This window comes from Ornithorhynchus anatinus, chromosome 3 (genome assembly GCF_004115215.2).
Source record: "Ornithorhynchus anatinus isolate Pmale09 chromosome 3, mOrnAna1.pri.v4, whole genome shotgun sequence".
Classification (NCBI taxonomy): Eukaryota; Metazoa; Chordata; class Mammalia; order Monotremata; family Ornithorhynchidae; genus Ornithorhynchus; species Ornithorhynchus anatinus.
Genome location: NC_041730.1, coordinates 52,590,948 through 52,608,735, shown reverse-complemented (window position 1 = coordinate 52,608,735; position 17,788 = coordinate 52,590,948). Strand labels below are relative to the sequence as shown.

The 17,788-nt window shown below is 54.0% G+C and overlaps 1 protein-coding gene across 9 annotated transcripts in view; it reads left to right on the top strand.

Annotated features, from left to right (window-relative positions):
- The window catches only part of UNC13B (unc-13 homolog B), a 203,398-nt gene that overhangs the window by 121,392 nt on the left and 64,218 nt on the right, over window positions 1-17,788 (top strand). For 3 of the 9 annotated variants that reach the window (XM_029060726.2, XM_029060727.2, XM_029060725.2), the window contains exons 2-3: window positions 7,093-9,488; window positions 15,515-15,537. The exons of the other annotated variants lie outside the window; for them this stretch is intronic. In XM_029060726.2, coding sequence (XP_028916559.1) covers window positions 7,093-9,488; window positions 15,515-15,537 — 2,419 coding nt within the window. The remainder of the gene's footprint in view (window positions 1-7,092; window positions 9,489-15,514; window positions 15,538-17,788) is intronic. 9 annotated transcript variants of the gene reach the window in all.

Genomic DNA, 17,788 nt, shown 5'->3' with positions numbered 1-17,788 from the left:
ACAATAATAATGGTGTTTGTTAATAATAATAATGTTCATCATAATGTTGGCGTTTGTTAAGCGCTTACTATGTGCAGAGCACTGTTCTGAGCGCTGGGGGAGATACAGGGTAATCAGGTTGACCCACGTGAGGCTCACAGTCTTCATCCCCATTTTACAGATGAGGGAACTGAGGCACAGAGAAGTGAAGTGACTTGCCCACAGTCACTCAGCTGACAAGGGACAGAGCCGGGATTCGAACCCCAGCCCATGCTCTTTCCACTGAGCCACGCTGCTTCTGTTAAGCGTTTGCTATGTGCTGGGCACTGTACTAAGCGCTGGGGTGGATACAGGCAGTTCGGGTTGGACACAGTCCCCGTCCCACATGAGGCTCACAGTCTTGATTCCCGTTTTACCGATGAGGGAACTTGTCTGGAATGCCCCCGTTCCCAATCTAGTTGGGCGTGGTTAGATGGTGTTTTTCTTTAAAACGCCATCTAGTTTCCTCAAAATGCATTTGAAGTGGTTCAGTCCATGCATCTGTTCCCGTTGCTTTAGCCTGCGATCAGCCACTGTGCGTTCTTAGATTTTTGAAAGGTCTCAGGCTGTTTTGGCTCAGGAACAGTTGCAGGGAGGAGTTGGTAAATTCTTCCTAACATTTCCTTTGTTTCCCTTGCGGAGTCTCCGTTGCCGGTGTTCTGAAGAAAAGAACAGACACCCACTTGCCGTGGATGGCTTACTCATTCACCTGCCTGGAACTGAACTAGCTGTGGGAATTTGAGATCCTTTAAATAGGAGGTTTGTCCAGCTGCCATTTTAGAAGCATCATAGGTTTCATCCTCCAAGCTGTGGTGAATTCCGGGTCCGGGCCCTTTCTGGTTGAGTGATCAGAGTCCCTCTATTTTCTCCCCCGGCCGCTCTCCGCGTCTTAGTGCACGATGAACCGCATGAGCCATCTCCTCCCCTTGGCAGTCTGTAGGCAAAACTGTGCCCTCCTGTTTAAGTACTTTTCATGCTCAAGAAGCAACGCTCGTTGGTCTATTTTAGTAGGTGTCTGTCTGACATTCCCGTTTCCTCTTGGTGGTGTTCTCAGTTTTGCCTCCAAGTTCTCCTAGAGGTGATTCCAAAGCTGTCTCCGCTGGGGTGTGTAGCCTTTCCTCCCGCTGCCTCACCCCCGCGGGGATTTCCTCTGAGTTAACGAGGTCGCCGGAGCGGTCTGTACCTCCGTGGGCGGCATCCAACCTCTGGCTGGATACCACTCACGTCCCCGCGCCTCTCATATCAGGGCCACGTTGAAAAATGTCATCCTCCCCGAATATGGAACGAGCTACCTTCTTGACTCTAAGATAGGAAGGGTGGAAATCGAATAATATTAAAATGTTAATGGGTCTGTTTCTGGATCAAAGAGCACCACGGTCCGTAGCAAAAGCTATTCAGGTGCTTTCCTCAGGCCACTGGTCCGTTCTGGGAATTGCTGTGGGTGGCCCAGTGTAGCTTCCGGGTCTCCGACCTGCTTCCGATCCACCTCGGCAGTGGTGGTCTCCTATTTCGTTCGGTCAGGCCCAGGCTACTGGGAGCCCTTTCTGGAGCCGTTGAGCGGGGAAGGATGTTTGGAGTTTTACAGATATCCCCAAGGAGGCTGAGAGAAGACTGGTAGGGGCTGGGGAGAAGGTTGCTATGGCAGCCCTTGCTGCACATTTCCTGCATCTCCTTAATATGTCACAACCTCCTCTGGAACAGGATGTTCTGTCGGTAATGCCTTGTGAGTGGAGATTGGGAGGAGTGGGCCCAGGATGGGTTCTAGCAGCGTGCACCTTTGGCCTGACTCTCTCTCTTTGGGGTGGGAGGGGGTGAGGGAAACATCGTGGTTTTCCCTCTGGGGGTATCTTAACTCAACCAAATGACTGCAGTGTAAAATGTCGCGTGCTGAACAGCGCGCGCGAGAGTCATAGCTTCCCCCTCTCACGTGCCGTTAGTCACAAAAGCAGAAGCTTTATATTCAACACCTACTAGAACTAAAGTTGACCATCTGATATTCAGAGCGGTCCCAGGGGAATGTCGGGGGTTAGACGTACTAGTCGGGACACTTTGTAAGGGGTCCCAATAATTACGGCCAAACCAGACCCCCAGCCAGAATAATGGTCAGAGTTGAGTTTTAATCAGTATTGCCAACCGAAAATAATTCCAACCGAGAGAAAGATACAGAGACTAATGTTTACCGACTACTTAATTGACGTTTAAAGCTTGATTTCCTGATTACCCAGAGCTACCCGCTCTGCACCAGATCCTAGGGGCCTCCTAAAACTTTCCTTGGCGGCAGTAAATGGAAAAGGGTGTAAAATATCCCCAGATTCTCTCATCCTTACTTCTTTCTTAGTCCAGGTAGAACTTAACCGGAAATACCTCACCGCGTGGAATTCTTCTTCTAGCTGGGTCCTAGGGGAACAGCTGACAGGAACAGGAATCCAAAGCCACAGACCAGAATTGGGTTTGTTTGTTTTTTTTCCCAAAGGAAGTCTCTGCCCCTTCCAGAGCAGGGTGGAGCTATTTCACGAGTGGCAGGGAAGCCTGATTCTCCTCAGAATGCCCCAGTAGCTTCCAGGAGATGCAGTTGAAATCGGCCCCTTTGCATCCAGTCCTCACTTATTTAAGTCCCTTCTGGCATTTGGGTTAAATCCACAATCCACAGGCTCGGAATTCTTCTATTCTTTTCTCGCCAGCCTTTTGGTCAGGTCTTTGTGGCATGCTCACTCACTCAGACTGAAAAAGGTGCATAGATCTTTTGAGCTTACAGTTGACCGGAGGAGACGCACATAACATAGAGATAGGAGGAAAAGGTGCTGAAGTAACAGGGGGAGGAGTGGTTATGTGTAAGAGTACAATGGGAGTTTGCGATCTGCAAGTACGCAGAGACGTTGTTTGGAGGCTCTAACCTGGGGAGAAGGAAATTGTATTGGAGAAAGCTTCCTAGAGGAGAGAGGATTTCAGAAGGGCTTTGAAGATGGGGAATGCGGGGTCTGACAGATTTAAAGGGGAATCGATCAGTGGTATTTGAGTGCCTGCTGTGTGCAGAACACTGTAATCTGAGCAGTAGGGAGGGAGTACACAGCAATCGAGTTGGTAGACACGATCCTGGGAGTTTCGGGCAGGAAGGAGGGTTTGAGGCGGGGACTGGAGATGGGAGGATTGAGAATGAGGCCCAGCGAGTTTAGGGAGCAGGGAGTTAGCTAATGGACTGCTTTAAAAGCAACGGTCAGGAGTTTCGATGTGAGGAAACTGAAGGTTTCAGAGGAGTAGAGAGATGTGTACAGAACTACGTTTTAAAATGATGAGCTGAGCTTCAGAGCGAAGTACAGACCGGAGAGGGGTGAGAATGGAGGTCGGGAGACCGGCGAGGAGGCCGATCCGGTAATCTAGTTAGGGCATGATGAGCTCCTGGACCACGGCGGTGGCCATTAGGGTGAAAAAGAAGGGGTCGACCTGGGAAATATCGTGGAGGAAAAAACAACAGAAATTAACAATATTCTGTGAATGTGGCAGTTGAAAGAGAGAAAGAAGTCAAGGGTGAAGTCAGAGTTGTGGCGGTATGATAATAATTAATATTACCAATAATTATTGGTAATAATCGTGGAATTTGTTAAACGCTTACTATGTGCCAGGGGCGCTGTACTAAGCCCTGGGGTAGATACGACGACACGGTCCCTGTCCCACATTGGGCTCACGGTCTTTGTCCTCATTTTGCAGGTGAGGTAACCGAGGTAGAGAGAAGTCAAGTGACTTACCCAGGGTCACAGAGGAGACGGGAGGTGAAGCCAGATTAGAACCCAGGTCCTTCTCACTCCTAGCCCAGTGCTCTATCCACTAGGCCACGCTGGTGGGAAAGTTAATGAGGAGAGAGGATTTGGGAGGAAGTACGAGAAGTTGAGCTGTAGATATATTGAGCTTAAAATGCTGGGCATCCATGTGGAGATGTCCTCCAGGCAAGAGGAAATTTAAGGGGAAAGAGATTTTTCCCCAAGCCCTTCAGTCAGCATGGTAGAGGTGGGATAGGGCAAGGATGCAGGGAATTGGAGCAGGGAAAGGAAAAGGAATCCATTTAGGGTAGGACTGCCCTGTCAGTAGTAACCTGGTGGCTGCTGCTCTTAAAGATGAGGAAACTGAGGCACAGAGAGGGCCATGATCACCCAGAAGTCCAGTAGCAGAGCTGGGACTAGACCTCCCCCAGGCCTCTTGATTCACAGCTCAATGCTCTTTCCACCAGGCTGTGCCCCCTCTCTGCCCACGATCGGTTTGTTTCGACGGTGGCGAGAGAAACTGCCCAGTTGTACGTACGGTAACGCTCTTTCGTTTCAGCCTCCCGCCGCTGCTTTTGTGAGCCGCGGATGGTCCTTGGCCAGAGCCAGCCGACGCTTCATTTCTCTTCAGGCTCAAGTCCTGGCGGGAATCATAGGTCTAAAAGGGAAACTGCCCAACCTGACTACTGGCACGTTTTGGGCCGTTTTTATCTTTTGCGGTATTTGTTAAGCGCTTACTATGTGCCAGGCACTGATCTCAGCTCGGGGGTGGGTAGATACCCGGTAATCAGGTTGGGCGCAGCCCGTGTCCTACGTGGGGCTCACAGTCGTAATCTCCGTTTTACAGACGAGGTAACTGAGGCACAGAGAAGTGAAGTGAGTTGCCCAAGGTCCCACAGCAGACAAGCGGTGGAGCCGGGAGTAGAACCCAGGTCCTTCTGACTCCCAGGCCCGGGCCGTACCCACTAGGCCACGCTGCCCCTCCACCCAGGGGTGGGGACACCAAATCCTCCTATCCAAGCGCTATCATTTATTTTTTAAATAGAAAGGTGAATTTTGTGATTGAATATGATTTTTGCCTCCGAATATAAGTGGATCGAGCGTTTATTCGCTCAGGGAAGTAGGTGGCGATTTTGGATGGTGGAAAGTGAGAACGCTTGAGCTAACACAATCCTGCCACTCCTAACTAGCTTATATCCTAGCGTGGCTCAGTGGAACTAGCCCGGGCTTGGGAGTCAGAGGTCATGGGTTCGAATCCCGGCTCTGCCACTCGTCAGCTGTGTGACGGTGGGCAAGTCACTTCACTTCTCCGGGCCTCAGTTCCCTCATCTCTAAAATGGGGATTAAGTCTGTGAGCCTCACGTGGAACAACCTGATTACCCTGTATCTACCCCAGCATCGTAAGCGCTTAACAAATACCGACGTCATTATCCCTTTTAACTTGTCTTTTTGAGTCGTCGTCTCTCGGGGGAGTTTGAAAAGGCCTTTGGGGAGACCACAATTGCTGGGGAGGCATTTGACTGGCAGATTTAGGGAGGGTCAAGGAGGGAGGACAGCCTCAGAGCCAGAGGTAAACTGGGTGGTGGATGGGTGTGGCTTGTTCTGGTGTGAATTATTCAAGGTGGACACACACACCCCCCCCCCCCCCGGCAAAAAAAAAAGGCGTGAACCTGGCCAGCCTCTCTTCTGAGGCCATTGTGCGGGGGCTTGCCCACAGAGTACCAGGGAGACAATCTGCCACTGGTAGTTTTCTCCGCTCCTGCTTGGGTATCTGCCGTTGCCGGAGACTGGGGTGCGTGTGTGACGGGGGGAAATCTGCTCCAGCTCTTTTGGCCTACAGCTCCCACGGAGACCTGCCGCCCAGTTGGCAGCAGTGGGTTTAAAAGCCTGGCCGTCTGAGTAACTTCCATCCCTGCCAAGTTTGCCTGTTGGCCCTGGTCTGTTCAATCCAACGATCAATCCGTGGTATTTTTTTGAGTCCCTACTATACGCGGAGCACTTTAATAATGATGTTGGTATTTGTTAAGCACTTACTATGTGCAGAGCACTGTTCTGAGTGCTGGGGGAGATACAGAGTAATCAGGTTGTCCCACGTGAGGCTCACGGTTAATCCCCATTTTACAGATGAGAGAACTGAGGCACAGAGAAGTTAAGTGACTTGCCCACAGTCACACAGCTGACAAGTGGCAGAGCCGGGATTAGAACTCATGAACTCTGACTGCCAAGCCCGGACTCTTTCCCCTGAGCCACGCTGCTTCTCACTTTACTAAGAGCTTGGGGGAGTGCAGAACAACAGAGTTGCTAGACATGTTCCCTGCCCACAATGAGGTTTCAGTCTAGAAGAGGAGATGGACGGTAATATAAATAAAGTAGTTAAAATTCCTCAGAGGCTAAGGATAACTTAGAGGGACCTCGTCCTCTAGAGCGTGAGCTCACTTGAGGGCAGGGATTGTCACTGTTTATTGCCGTACCGCCCTTTCCCAAGCGCTTAATACAGCGCTCTGCACACAGTAAGCGCTTAATGAATACGACTCGATGAACGAATCAGAATTTCAGCACTGACTAAGGACCAAACTGTGCAGACTCTGTATTTGAGGTTCACACAGACAGGCGAAAGGTAATGCCTGCCCTCATGGAGATTACCGTCTAATGGGAAATACCGGTCCTCGTAAACGGATGTATAGATGATACAGTACCTGAGAATAGAGATGATCCATACAAGTGAAGACATGAATCAGTAAACTAACGGACGAGTGCCAAGTCACAAGGTGATAGACAAGCGCTGAGGTGACTAAAGGAATGGCCCGATTACGCTGGGGAGATTGATCAGGGAGTCACCTCAAGGTGGAAGTGAATTTTGAGGTGTCTGAGGGAAGGTAGGGGTACGATTTGATGAAGCTGACGAGAAATGGTTTTAGTTGGGAAGAATGCTTTTTCCTTCCGGTTAGAGGTGGGAGAGGTGGGGGTGTGGAATGATTAAAAGATTTGCTGGCAGTGGAGCAGAAATCTCGTGGAGCTCGAATTTTTGCTGGTCTGTTTAAAGCGGGTTTTTCTTCCTTCAGCCCTAAATGCACTATCATTCCTCTCTCGGAAGCTTCTCGGCGCTAGGAGAGACTCTGCATCCAGGGGTGCATCACACAGCACTGGTGGGCGGGTGGTGTGGTGGGGCGTCTGTCTGTGTTTGTGTGTGAGTACGTGCGCGTGCGTGCACACCCCTCTCTGGGGTAGCGCTCAACAAACCCAGGGGAGCAGCCGATGATGATTGCTTGGGGTCGATTGGAAAAACAAAAAAAACCAAACGTGGTACTGCCTTTCCCAGGAAACCTATTTTGAGACTCTTGGCCCGAAAGCGGTACAAGAAGCAGAAACGCCCCCCAGCCCTGAAGGAGAAAATGAAGAAGCTGTTACAAGACTTGCCGGATGAACCCTCGGTGAGCCAAGGGCCGCCCACTCAGCTCTCCCCGGGGGCACCTAGTGGGGATGTGTTAATTGGGGACCTCGAGAGCGGGCGGCCGAGTCCCGCAGACCCCGCCGCCCCCGAAGTCGCCTCTCCCCGGGAGAGCAGCCGGGACTCCGGGGAAGGCAAGCCAGCGTGCTGCGGGGAGGTGCGACGGAACTGCGACGGCCGCGACCGGGGGTCTTGCTCCGGGCAGGAGGCTTCGCTGGGTTTGCCGGAGGACTGCCCTGCCAAAGGGCACATGGGTCCGTCCCCGATTCCGGGCCAGGCCAAGGACGCCCCTGTGTCTGGCCCCCGGGACCGCTCCGCCCTCAGCGTTGCCCCGGGCTGGAGAGAGAGCCCGGAGCGGTCGGGGCTCTCTTGTCGGAACGGGGACCGGGCCTACGAGGGCAGCGGGCTGAGGCGGCGAGAGCCGGGGGAGGATGTGGTGGAGTCCATCATCAAGGAGCTGCAGGGGATCAGCCAGATCCAAACGGAAATCGCCGAGCTCCGACGGCATCTGGGCTCCATCAGAGGCTCGGTGGACGAGGTGTTGAGCTGCGTGGACTCGGTCCTCAGTGAGATCGAGGGCCTGCAGCTGGCCGGCGGCTCCAAGGCCCAGGAGCCTCCGGTGGCGACGGCCGGGGAGTCCCGCCGGGGGGCTCTCGGCGAGGAAGCCGTCCTGTACTTCTACGGCCTCCCGGAACGGGACGGGGAGAACACGGTGGATCTCATTTACCGCTTTCTGGCCGAGCACCAGTGCGTCAACGGCGTCCAGTGCAACAAATACATCAAGGACGCCTACCGGTCCAGCCCGACGAGAGGCAAGGCCCCCAGGCCGGCGGTGGTGACGCTCGTGCGGCCCGAGCAGAGAGACTTTATCCTACAGAGATCGATTCTCCTGCAACGGTTAGGGGTCAAGATCGCCACCCGTGAAGAGCCGTTGGGCTCCTTCCTGCAGCAGAAGCTCCGGGAGCATCGCCAGTGCTCACGGGGTCTTGACGGCGATGGAGGGGTTCTCTGCGCGGGCTCGGAGACCGGGGGGCGCCGCGCAGAGACCATTCAGATCCGGGACCGGGAGGGATGTCCGAACCCCCCGAGCCTCACGGAGGAGCTGGGCTTTGCCCCAAAAGGCAGCTGGGTCGAGGGAGGGGCAGCGGTGCCCAAGCCCGGGGAGAGGCCGGGGCAGACGGACCAGTCCGTCGGGGACGGCCGGCGGGGACCGACGCCGCCCTCCGGTGAACCTGCTCCCTCCACTCTGTGCGAGTCCAAGCAAGCTCCCTCGGGGTCGATCCCGAACGAGGGAAAATCGGGGGAATCCCAGGGGTTCCTCGACCGGGCCGGCCGCCAGCCGGCCCCGGATGGACCAGGAGGCGGAGAGGTCGGCCCCGGCCCCGGAAACGGGACTGCCGCGGGCGTCCCTCCTGCCTGGGACCCGAGGGCCGAGGGAGAGCACGCGGAAGAGAGCGATTCCCAAGACCGCGGGCCTGGCCTGGAGATCCTGAGCGTGGACCAGCTCAATACCCTTCTGGAAGACCGGGACGGTAGGCCGACGGCTTTGAGCCACGACAGCGGGCTAGATCACGTGACCGTGGCAACGGAGAGTTACGAAGACCTGGTGTCCGTCGACCTGAAGGAGGAGGAGCCGGCTGGGCAGCTCCTTCTCGACGTCTTAGAAGACTCCCCGTATTTCCTGGAGCCCTTGCAGGGCAATGTGGACGGAGCGGATGTAAAGTTCTATACGAGTAAGCTCGGAAAGGCAATTCACCAGGTTAGGTCTGTCCTGCAGGGCGTGTTTCAGAGGCTGGAGAGCACCGACCCGCTCAGCCCGGACGACGCCAGCAACTGCCGGACCGACGGCGGCGCCAGGCTGCGAGAGGCCGGCCCCGCGGGGCAGGCCGACAGCAGGACGGGGAGCCCTTCCAGCCAGTGGAGCGAGAGCCTGGTCAGCGAGGCTGCCGACGGCGAAGCGGCCCCCGCCGGGCAGAGAGAGCAGATGCCCCTTGACCCCGGCGACCCGTCTCCGGCCTCCCGCGGCTCCCCTCTCCCTTGTTCCGGGCCGCGTTCGAATCCCGCTGTTTGTGCCCGGCCCGCTTGGGACCCGGCCGTCGACGCAGAGCGGTCCAAGGACGACGGGCTGAGCCTGGAACAGGTGTGTGTGGAAACCATCTACCTCAGCAAGTGCATCAACAACTTCAAAAGCCTCCTGAGAGAGAAGAGGCTGATGCAGAAGAGACTCTTACAAGACTCGGCGTCGGAAGCTGAAGAACCGTATCCAGGTATTTTGTCCCTGGGTGTCCGAGGAGGCTGTTCCCCGTCAGCCGTTCACCCGGAGCTGGGTTTTTTAAGGAGCGATGCCTCAAAGCGTGTGGGGATTGCCACCTCTCAGCATTTCACCTGGAGTTCCTGGAACTGGGGGAGGCTTTGGTCTCCGATCCGATCGTGTAAATTACCGTATTTCCATAGGAGGAAGGGCAGCGCCTACACGCTGAGAGCATCCCCAGAATCTCCCCTCGACTACCTCCTTCCCCAGAGCGGCGGGCCGTCCGAGATCGCCAGGGCTCCTCCGTCCCACTCCCCACCTCTCCCGTGGGCTAGATCCATTCCTCAAGTCCTCCCTTTCCCCCACTTCCCCCAACGTCCCACTCACCGCCACCGTCTATTCACCAGGCTTAAACTGATAAAGAGGGTCTAACCCTCAAATCTGAGTACTCACAGTGAGTCACCTTGGGTTTAAGAAGTAGGAGAATTTTTTTAGACCTGAGGTAAGGAGGACAAGTCAAGGGGTAGAGTGGGGGTGTAGAAACTATCTTCACCCTAGAGATGGTTCCGAGGATCGGCAGGTCTGCCCCCACGTCAGGAGAAACCGGCTGGGATAGATAATCTTATCTCCGAGCGCCCCGGAGAAGCCGACTGAGGGAAACGAGGCGCCGAGCTGGTACCGGGAGAGAAAGCCGATCCTAGGTTGCTGTAGCTTTGCAGATAATGTCACGTTTCTTTTCAGAATCATCTGTGGAATTGCCTTGGGGGGAAGGTAGTGCTGATTCCGTGGCTTTGACTCCGCGTCAGTTACAAATTGCAAAGTCAGTTTATGGGCTCCTGGGGACTGTTTGCAAGGACTGTTAGCCAGGGATTTGGCTGTGATTCTCCAGTTGGCTCCTGGATTTCTCTCTCTCTCTTCCCCACCTCTCTCTCTCTCACATAAATACACACACACACACACACACACACACCTACACCCACATACACATATTTGCGCACCTCTCCAAAGTGTAAAATTGTCCTCCTGTCATGGGATCCAGACCAATGGCTCTCCAAGGCCTTCTGTCAGTGATGGCTGGAAGAAAGGGAAAGGAATCCAGAAGGTTAACACTCCGCAAAACAAATAGTAGTCCTGCAAACATGGCAGGCTTCAGTCCATTTTCATTGTAACTGTAAAGCGATGGGCATCCAGTGTCCTTTGCAGTGTTGGAGTCTAGGCCGCAGGCTCTCTGGGAGTAGGGTCAGACAACGTGGCACCAGGCCAGAAGCTCGGCCCTTCAGTCCCGTCCTCAGCCCCTGGGCAGGACAGCCAAATGGATCCCTTCAGACCCTGCCCACCCGAGATTAGCCGGGAGCCGTGGGAGATGGCCGCTGGGGCGAACTCATGGAATGAGCGTCGGGGGGAGTTTGTTCCCCAGCCTCATTGTAGGCAACCAACCGACTGTTTCTATTCATACCCAGTTCCTACTTGGCTTCGGACCCAGCGAGGGTGTTTTGGCTTCAACCCCATCTCATCCCCCACCCGCAGATGGGTCCTGTGCGCATCTTGTTGGTCTGTCCCCAAGGTTACCAGTCTTCATCAGGGCCAGACGCCTCGGAGACAACTTCTGGCTTGTCTGCGGGCGCACGGGGAAGGCTGAAAAAGCGGGAGGGCTGGTGCGGGGACCTGGCTCAGCCTTGCACATGGAAAGGAGGGATGAAGGGGAGGCATACTGAGGAGGAGAGTTCCACCCGGGGATACGTCTGGAAGTCTTGGCTCTGGGTTGGCTGTTGATGGAACTGTCTGGAACACCCTAGCCAGAATGAAGGAACTTGGTGGCTCTCTTTTTGGCTCCCGTTAGTGGCAGGTGATGGAAAGTTAGTTAATTTACTTTTATCCTATCTGTTAAGCTCTTACTGTGTGCCAGCCACTGTACTGAGTGCTGGAGTAGAAACGGGCTAATCAGGTTGGACCCACTCCATGTCCCACATGGGGCTCACGGTCTTAATCCCCGTTTTATGGATGAAGTAACTGAGGCACAGGGAAGTTAAGTGATTTGCCCAGAGTCCCCCGGCGGACAAGCGGCGGAGCCGGGATTAGAACCCAGACGCCCCTGTCTCCCGGGCCCGTGCTTTATCCACTGGGCCGCACTGTTCATTTCAGAAGTAGCAATTCAGAAAGCAGGTCGGGCCATAGATTAACTATTAACCAATAGATTAACCATTCACTTCCACCACCGCCTGTTGTCTGAAGGGAATGGATGCTTGGATCTCCACCCTTCCTAGTCTAGACTAGGAGCTGGGCCTCTGGGGCTGTATAGCCCTACGTCCCTCTAGCCGGGTCCATTCTGATGGATCTGGCCATTCTTGGTTCAGTCAGCCAATGAATCGGGCAATGGCCTTTACTGACCACTTACTATGTGCAGAGCCCTGTATCAAGTGCTTGAGAATGTTCAGTAGAGATGGTAGACATGATCTCTGCCATCGAGGAGCTTACAGTCTATTAGGGGAGAGGTGTGTTAAAAGACACGACAGGTGGGGAAGCAGCAGAGTATAAGGACCTGGACATCGGTGCTGGGGCGGTGACAGTTGGGGGAGTATCCAAGAGCTTTGGGGGGTGAGATGTGGACCCAGCTGCATAGGAGACACATCAGGAAGGGAGAACAGGTTGGCGAATTGAGAGGTTCGTCAGGGAAGACACTCTGGAGGCTGTATGATTTTAGTAGGGCTTTGAAGATGGGGAGAGTATTGGGCTGTTGGATATGAAGGGAGACAGGAGTTCCAGGCAGGTGAGAGGGCCTGATCAAGAGGTTAATGGCGGGATAGAGGGCCAGTAAGTAGGTTGGTGTTAGGAGAGTGAGATGTGCAGGCTGGGTCCTAGTGGGAGAAGAGCGAGAGTAGGTAGGGGGGAAAGTGCTAATAAGGGTCACAAAGTCAGTGGTGAAGAGTTTTCTGTTTAGCGCAGAGGTGGATGAACAGACGTTGGAGGTTTTTGAGGAGTGGGGAGAGGAGCGTAGAACGAATTTTTAGAAAAATGACCATTTTTAAATAAACACGGTACAGGCAGCAGGGTGAAGCAAAGACCGGAGAAGGGAGAAGCTGGAAGCGGGGAGGAGCGAGGCGGCCGATGCGGTCGTCGAGGTGGGTTATGACAAGTGCCTGGACCGACAGGATAGCAGTTGGGATGGAAAGGACGGGCTGGATTCTAGAATGTGGTGAAGGTAGAACTGACAGGATCTGGTGACAGACCTGGAACCTTTGGAGGTTGAATGAGAGAGGTGAGTCGAGGATAACGCCAAAGTCGCGGGCTCGGGAGACGGAGGACGGTGGTGTTGATTCGTTTGAAAAGTCGGACTTCCGATTTGGCTCGTCTGCCTTCCCCTCTTCCTGGGCCGTGGGCCCATCAGTCGATCAGTCGCACTAAGCACTTGGGAGAGTACAATATAACTGAGTTGCTAGTCTCATTCCTTGCCCACGAGTTTACAGTCTAGAGGGGCTGGGGAACTGTTGGTAGCCACTGAAGCTCAGACTTGGGAGCCTGGCTCCCGGATCCAGTCCACATTCCAAGAGATGTCTTGGCTGCCTTACCTAGTGCCATCAAGCACTAGGATCTCCCGAGGGCATGACCGGGTACCGAACCCTTGAACCATCTCCATAATAAGTGACTGATTCTGCCTGTGCGGGGTTGTTGCAAAATAACTGCCCTTTGTCTCCTAAATGGGTGATGGCGGGGTGTGTGAGATTACATATCCCTTCCCTTTCCAGGGTTGAGGGCCCCATGGAGCCCCATTACCTGTGATTGGCTCGGCCTTGAGAGCAAGGTAGGGAGCGCGGAGTGTTTCCAAAGTTTTAGGAGAAGCAGGGAAACGGGACTGTGGAGGAAACTTCCACAACTCCATTTGACTTAAATGGATGATGATGATAACGATAATAACGGTGATGATGATAATTGCAGCGTTCAGCATTTAGCGTATGCTACGTCCTGGAGTAGATACCACACTGTGACACCAGACGCAGTTCCAGTCCCGCACAGGACTCAGAGACTAATGGGAAGGGAGAACTGATATTTAATGCCCATTGTACGAACGAGGAAACTGAGGCACATGAGGTCAAATGCCCGAGGTCACACCGTGGGCAAGTGGTGGATTGACTGACTCGCAGTCCTGTAATCTTTGTACTAGGCTACGCTCGGTCAAGCAGAAACTGCTGACCCCTGGTTTTGAGGCATTCTGTCAGCTCTCTCCCTCCCACTTAATCCCCTTTCTTCCTCCTACATCCCAGCCTGCAGTCTTGGTTCCCCCTAAACTAACCTACTCCCTGGGCCTTGTTCTTGTCTTTTCTGCCAACCAACTTCTTGGGATTTATTCAGTCCCTACTGAGTATAAAACACCTGGGAAAGTATAAAGGAAGTAAAACATTCTTAAATATAAAGGGGGGAGGTGGACTAATCAAAGGGAGCCAGTCAGTGCCTACTGAGTGCCTAGCACTTGGAAAAAATAGAATCCATCGGTCAGTGGTATTTAAGTGTTTACTGCGTGGGGAGCGCTGTACTAGGTATTTGAGATTATATGATATATTAGAGATGGTAACTGTAATCCCTGCCCAAAGGGAGCGTCAAAGCCTGCAGGGGAGAGAACTAAAACACACTTTATATTATGCTGGGGGATATTAAGCGCTCAATAAGTACTTTTGAACGAATGAATGATATGGATATGCAAACACTATTTACAAATAAAGGGAGCAGAAGGAAGAATGGGAGCAGATAGTAAAATGACTATGCCAGAATGGAATGTCAGAGTAAATCAGAATAAATGATCGAATGTGGAATTAACTATACCTAAATGCTGAGGACAAGTATAGATTCTTAAGTCTGAAGGGGGCCGTTCAGTCGATATGACTTGGGGTGTTAGGAATTAACTGGGGACAAGTTTGTGGAAGGGATGGGATTTGAAGATGGACGGGGCTGAGGTGTGACGTTTTGGAAAGAGAGAGGGAGGGATTCCCAGTCCAGAGGAGCCCATGAGCAGGAAGGTGTAGGCAGGTGAGTTGTGAAGCCGGAAACAGTGAGGTTGTGAGTTTGGGGAAAGCGAAGAAAAGGGGCTGGGGAGTGGCAGGTGAAGAGAGCCTCAGAGCAAATGGTAAGGAGTTTTTTTAAATTTTTTTATATTTTTTTGAGAGGAAGGACTGCTATGGGAGGTTTCTGAGGAATGGAGAGAAATGTCCTCAGTGCCATTTCAGGAAGCTGTGTAATTCTAACCTCCCCCTGCCCCCCATTCCCACCCCCAACCCTACTAATAAAAAAATTTCTCTGGTTTAATTAAGAAATGGCCAGAACCACCTTTGTCTTTTTACGTGAAGGAGCTCTTCTTGCTATTTTCCCCCGAAGAATGGGGTGATGGGTTATGAGGGTAGGACTCGATTCTTCCCTCCTTCCCTAAACCTTTAGGGGGCATTAACAGTAATAATGATGGTATTTGTTAAGCGCTTACTATGTGCCAACCACTGTTCTAAGCGCTGGGGGAGATAGAGGTAATCAGGTTGTCCCCCCTAGGGTTCACAGTCTTAATCCCCATTTTACAGATGAGGTAACTGAGGCACAGAGAAGTAAAGTGACTTGCCCAAAGTCACACAGCTGACAAGTGGCGGAGCCAGGATTAGAACCCACGACCTCTGACTCCCAAGCCCGGGCTCTTTCCACTAAGCCACGCCGCCAAGCACACTTCCACTTATTCTCTTGGAATCTCAGGAGAATCAGCACTATTCATTGTGTTTGATCTCCATACACAGGATAGAAATCTGTTCTAATCTTTTTATCCCTCTTGCTCCTTTCTTTCCTTTCTTCCTTTCCCTCCCCCTCCCTCTTTTTCCCTTCTCCTTTTCATCCTTTCCTTTCTCATTCTCGTTTTGCCCTCTGCATTCTTTTTTCCTTCTCCTTTTCTCCTTTCTTCCCATTTTCCTCTTCTTTTTCATCTCTCCCTTCCTTTTCCGTTCCCATGTTCCTCTTCTTTTTCCCTCTTTTGCTTCCTTCCCATTTTCCCCTCTCTCTTTTCCTCTCTCTTCACAGAGGGCCCCGGAAGAGACCTGCAGGTTGTGCATGCTGCCCCGTCCCCTCCGAAAAGCGCGTGCCTCCCCGCCTCTCCCTCCTGTGTGCATGCTCTGTCGTGGTGCCGTGGCTTCCGCGGGGGCCCTGCGATTCTCTCTGCATTCAGCATGCCTGGTTTCTGAGCGATGACGAATCCTTCGTACAAAACGGGAGTCTGTTCAGTGGAGGGATTACCGTTCCGTGGCCCAGAAATCCTGCCGACTGTGTGTCAGCACGTGCAGCACACGTGTGGAGCGGGTGCCGCGGAGATGGGTCCCTCGATGATTTGCTCCTCTTGCGCAGATGCCTTCCCTTGGGGAGGCTGTCCCCGCCCCCCAAGATGAGGCTTCAGATCCTCTTCATGCCGCTCTCCTCCGCCCGTTCCTCCCCGCCTACGAACACACGGCCCCGTTCCCCCGGGGGGTCGGCCCTGCTTGACTGGGGTGGAGTGGTATGGCTGGGAAGGAGTAGCATGGCAGAGGGCCCCCAGATCCCCAGACCCGCTGGACCTTCCCCCTGCCCTGGAGCTTTCTCTACCCTCCCCCACAGCTGCCTATCCCACGTGGGAAGGTCCCCGCCCCTCTCCCCGGGCCCTTTCAGGATTCTGTCTTCTTGCCCCTGGCATTCAGGCCGTCGGTACAGAGCCTGCAGCGGTAGAGAATCTAGGTCAGCGCTGAGGCTGGGCCCTTGGGCCCTTGGGCTGCCGGGCTGGAGGCGGGAGTGATCTGAGCCTGGCCTGAAATGGCTAGGGACCCGTTTGGATTATCTGTGGGGATTAGACTGCTGACTGCGCTTTTTCAGAAGGACTTTTCCTTGGTGATTTGAAACCCCGGCTCCGCTTGCCGCGGAACGGATCGGGCTGCGGGCCGAGGACGGTCTCCATGGAAAGGCTGCCCTATCCGAGGGCTGGTCGCACGTACCCCGGCCGTTGCTGGTGGCTGGAATTATGGCTCCGGTGGCCTGGGCTGCTGGACCTGGGGCCGAAAACAGTGGTTCGGATCAAGCGGTCAGCCAGCCCAAATGCGCACCTTTCACCGGGCCTTCTCCGCCGGGGGACTAGGTCGAGCTCCCATCCGGGCCACCCCATTCTGTTCCTTAGAGACTTGGGGAAATCCGCTCTGCCCCCGGTAGGTCAGGACAGTCTGCCGCTCCCTCCTTTTTGATCAGAGCACCGGCAAACCCCGGCCTCGGGCTTCGAATCGACATATCCCGGGACTTGATCTTGGACACGGCTGCCCTAGATAGGGCTTGACCGGGGGGGGGGGGGGCGGGGGGAGGGGAAGCGGGGAATGTAGAGCTTCTGACGGAGAGCTCGGCTTCTCCGGCGGGAAGGATCGAGCCACCAGTCGTGTTTTATTGAGGGTTTGCCTCTGCAGAGCACCGGACCAAACGCCTGGGAGAGTACGGTGTAACAGAGTCGGGAGACAAGTTCCCTGCCCACAGGTGGTCAGGAATCGCTCCCCAGCTCGAGTTGGGAGGACAGGTAACTGCGGTGGCTTCAGGTGTCCTGGTGTCTCTGTCAGGGACACGGAATATGGGGCTTGACGGGGTGGAGTCTGACAAAATACTGGCATCGCAGATGGCTTAACGTCTTCCCTGGTCCACCTCCAGTATCTTGGACGGGTTGCCGGCAGCCCTCCTCCACCTCCCATCGCCACCATTTTGCTTCCGCTGCTCTCCAGTCTGGTTCTTGTCGGCAGCTGACTCTGGCAGCCCGATCCCGTCAGCTAGGAGCAGCGAGGACGCTCGGGTCTTCCCCTTCTGCCAGCTGACCGTCCTTTCCCCCTTCATCCTTTCATCCCCCATCTCCGGCAGATCAGAGACTCTCTCCGTCAGCTCTTGGAATAGATGTTTCGGAGTCTTTCTTTGGCAAACCGCTTTCCAAGAAAAGAAGAAATCTTTTTGACAGCCAGGCTGGGAGGAGAGGAGGGTCTGGGCCCCCAAAACAGCTGGTGCTGTGGGAGACTCTGCTTCGGCTCCCGCTGATCCCGTGTGACAGAATGGACAGCCCAGAGCCCTATGCCTTCTTTCAGCGGTTTACCCCCAAAGTCAGCCCGTCATATTTACAGAGCGCTTACCTTGTGCAGAGCACTGGGTTAAGCCCTTGGGAGACAGGAAAAAAAAATTCCCTGCCCAAAACGAGCACCCAACCTTGCTGCCTTTTAGTCTTCCAAAGGCTCTGAGGGCCTTTTTCAATTCAGCCTTCTTGGTCTTGTTGGCATTATCTTCTTTAGCCCCGTTGGCTAGGGTGCCGCT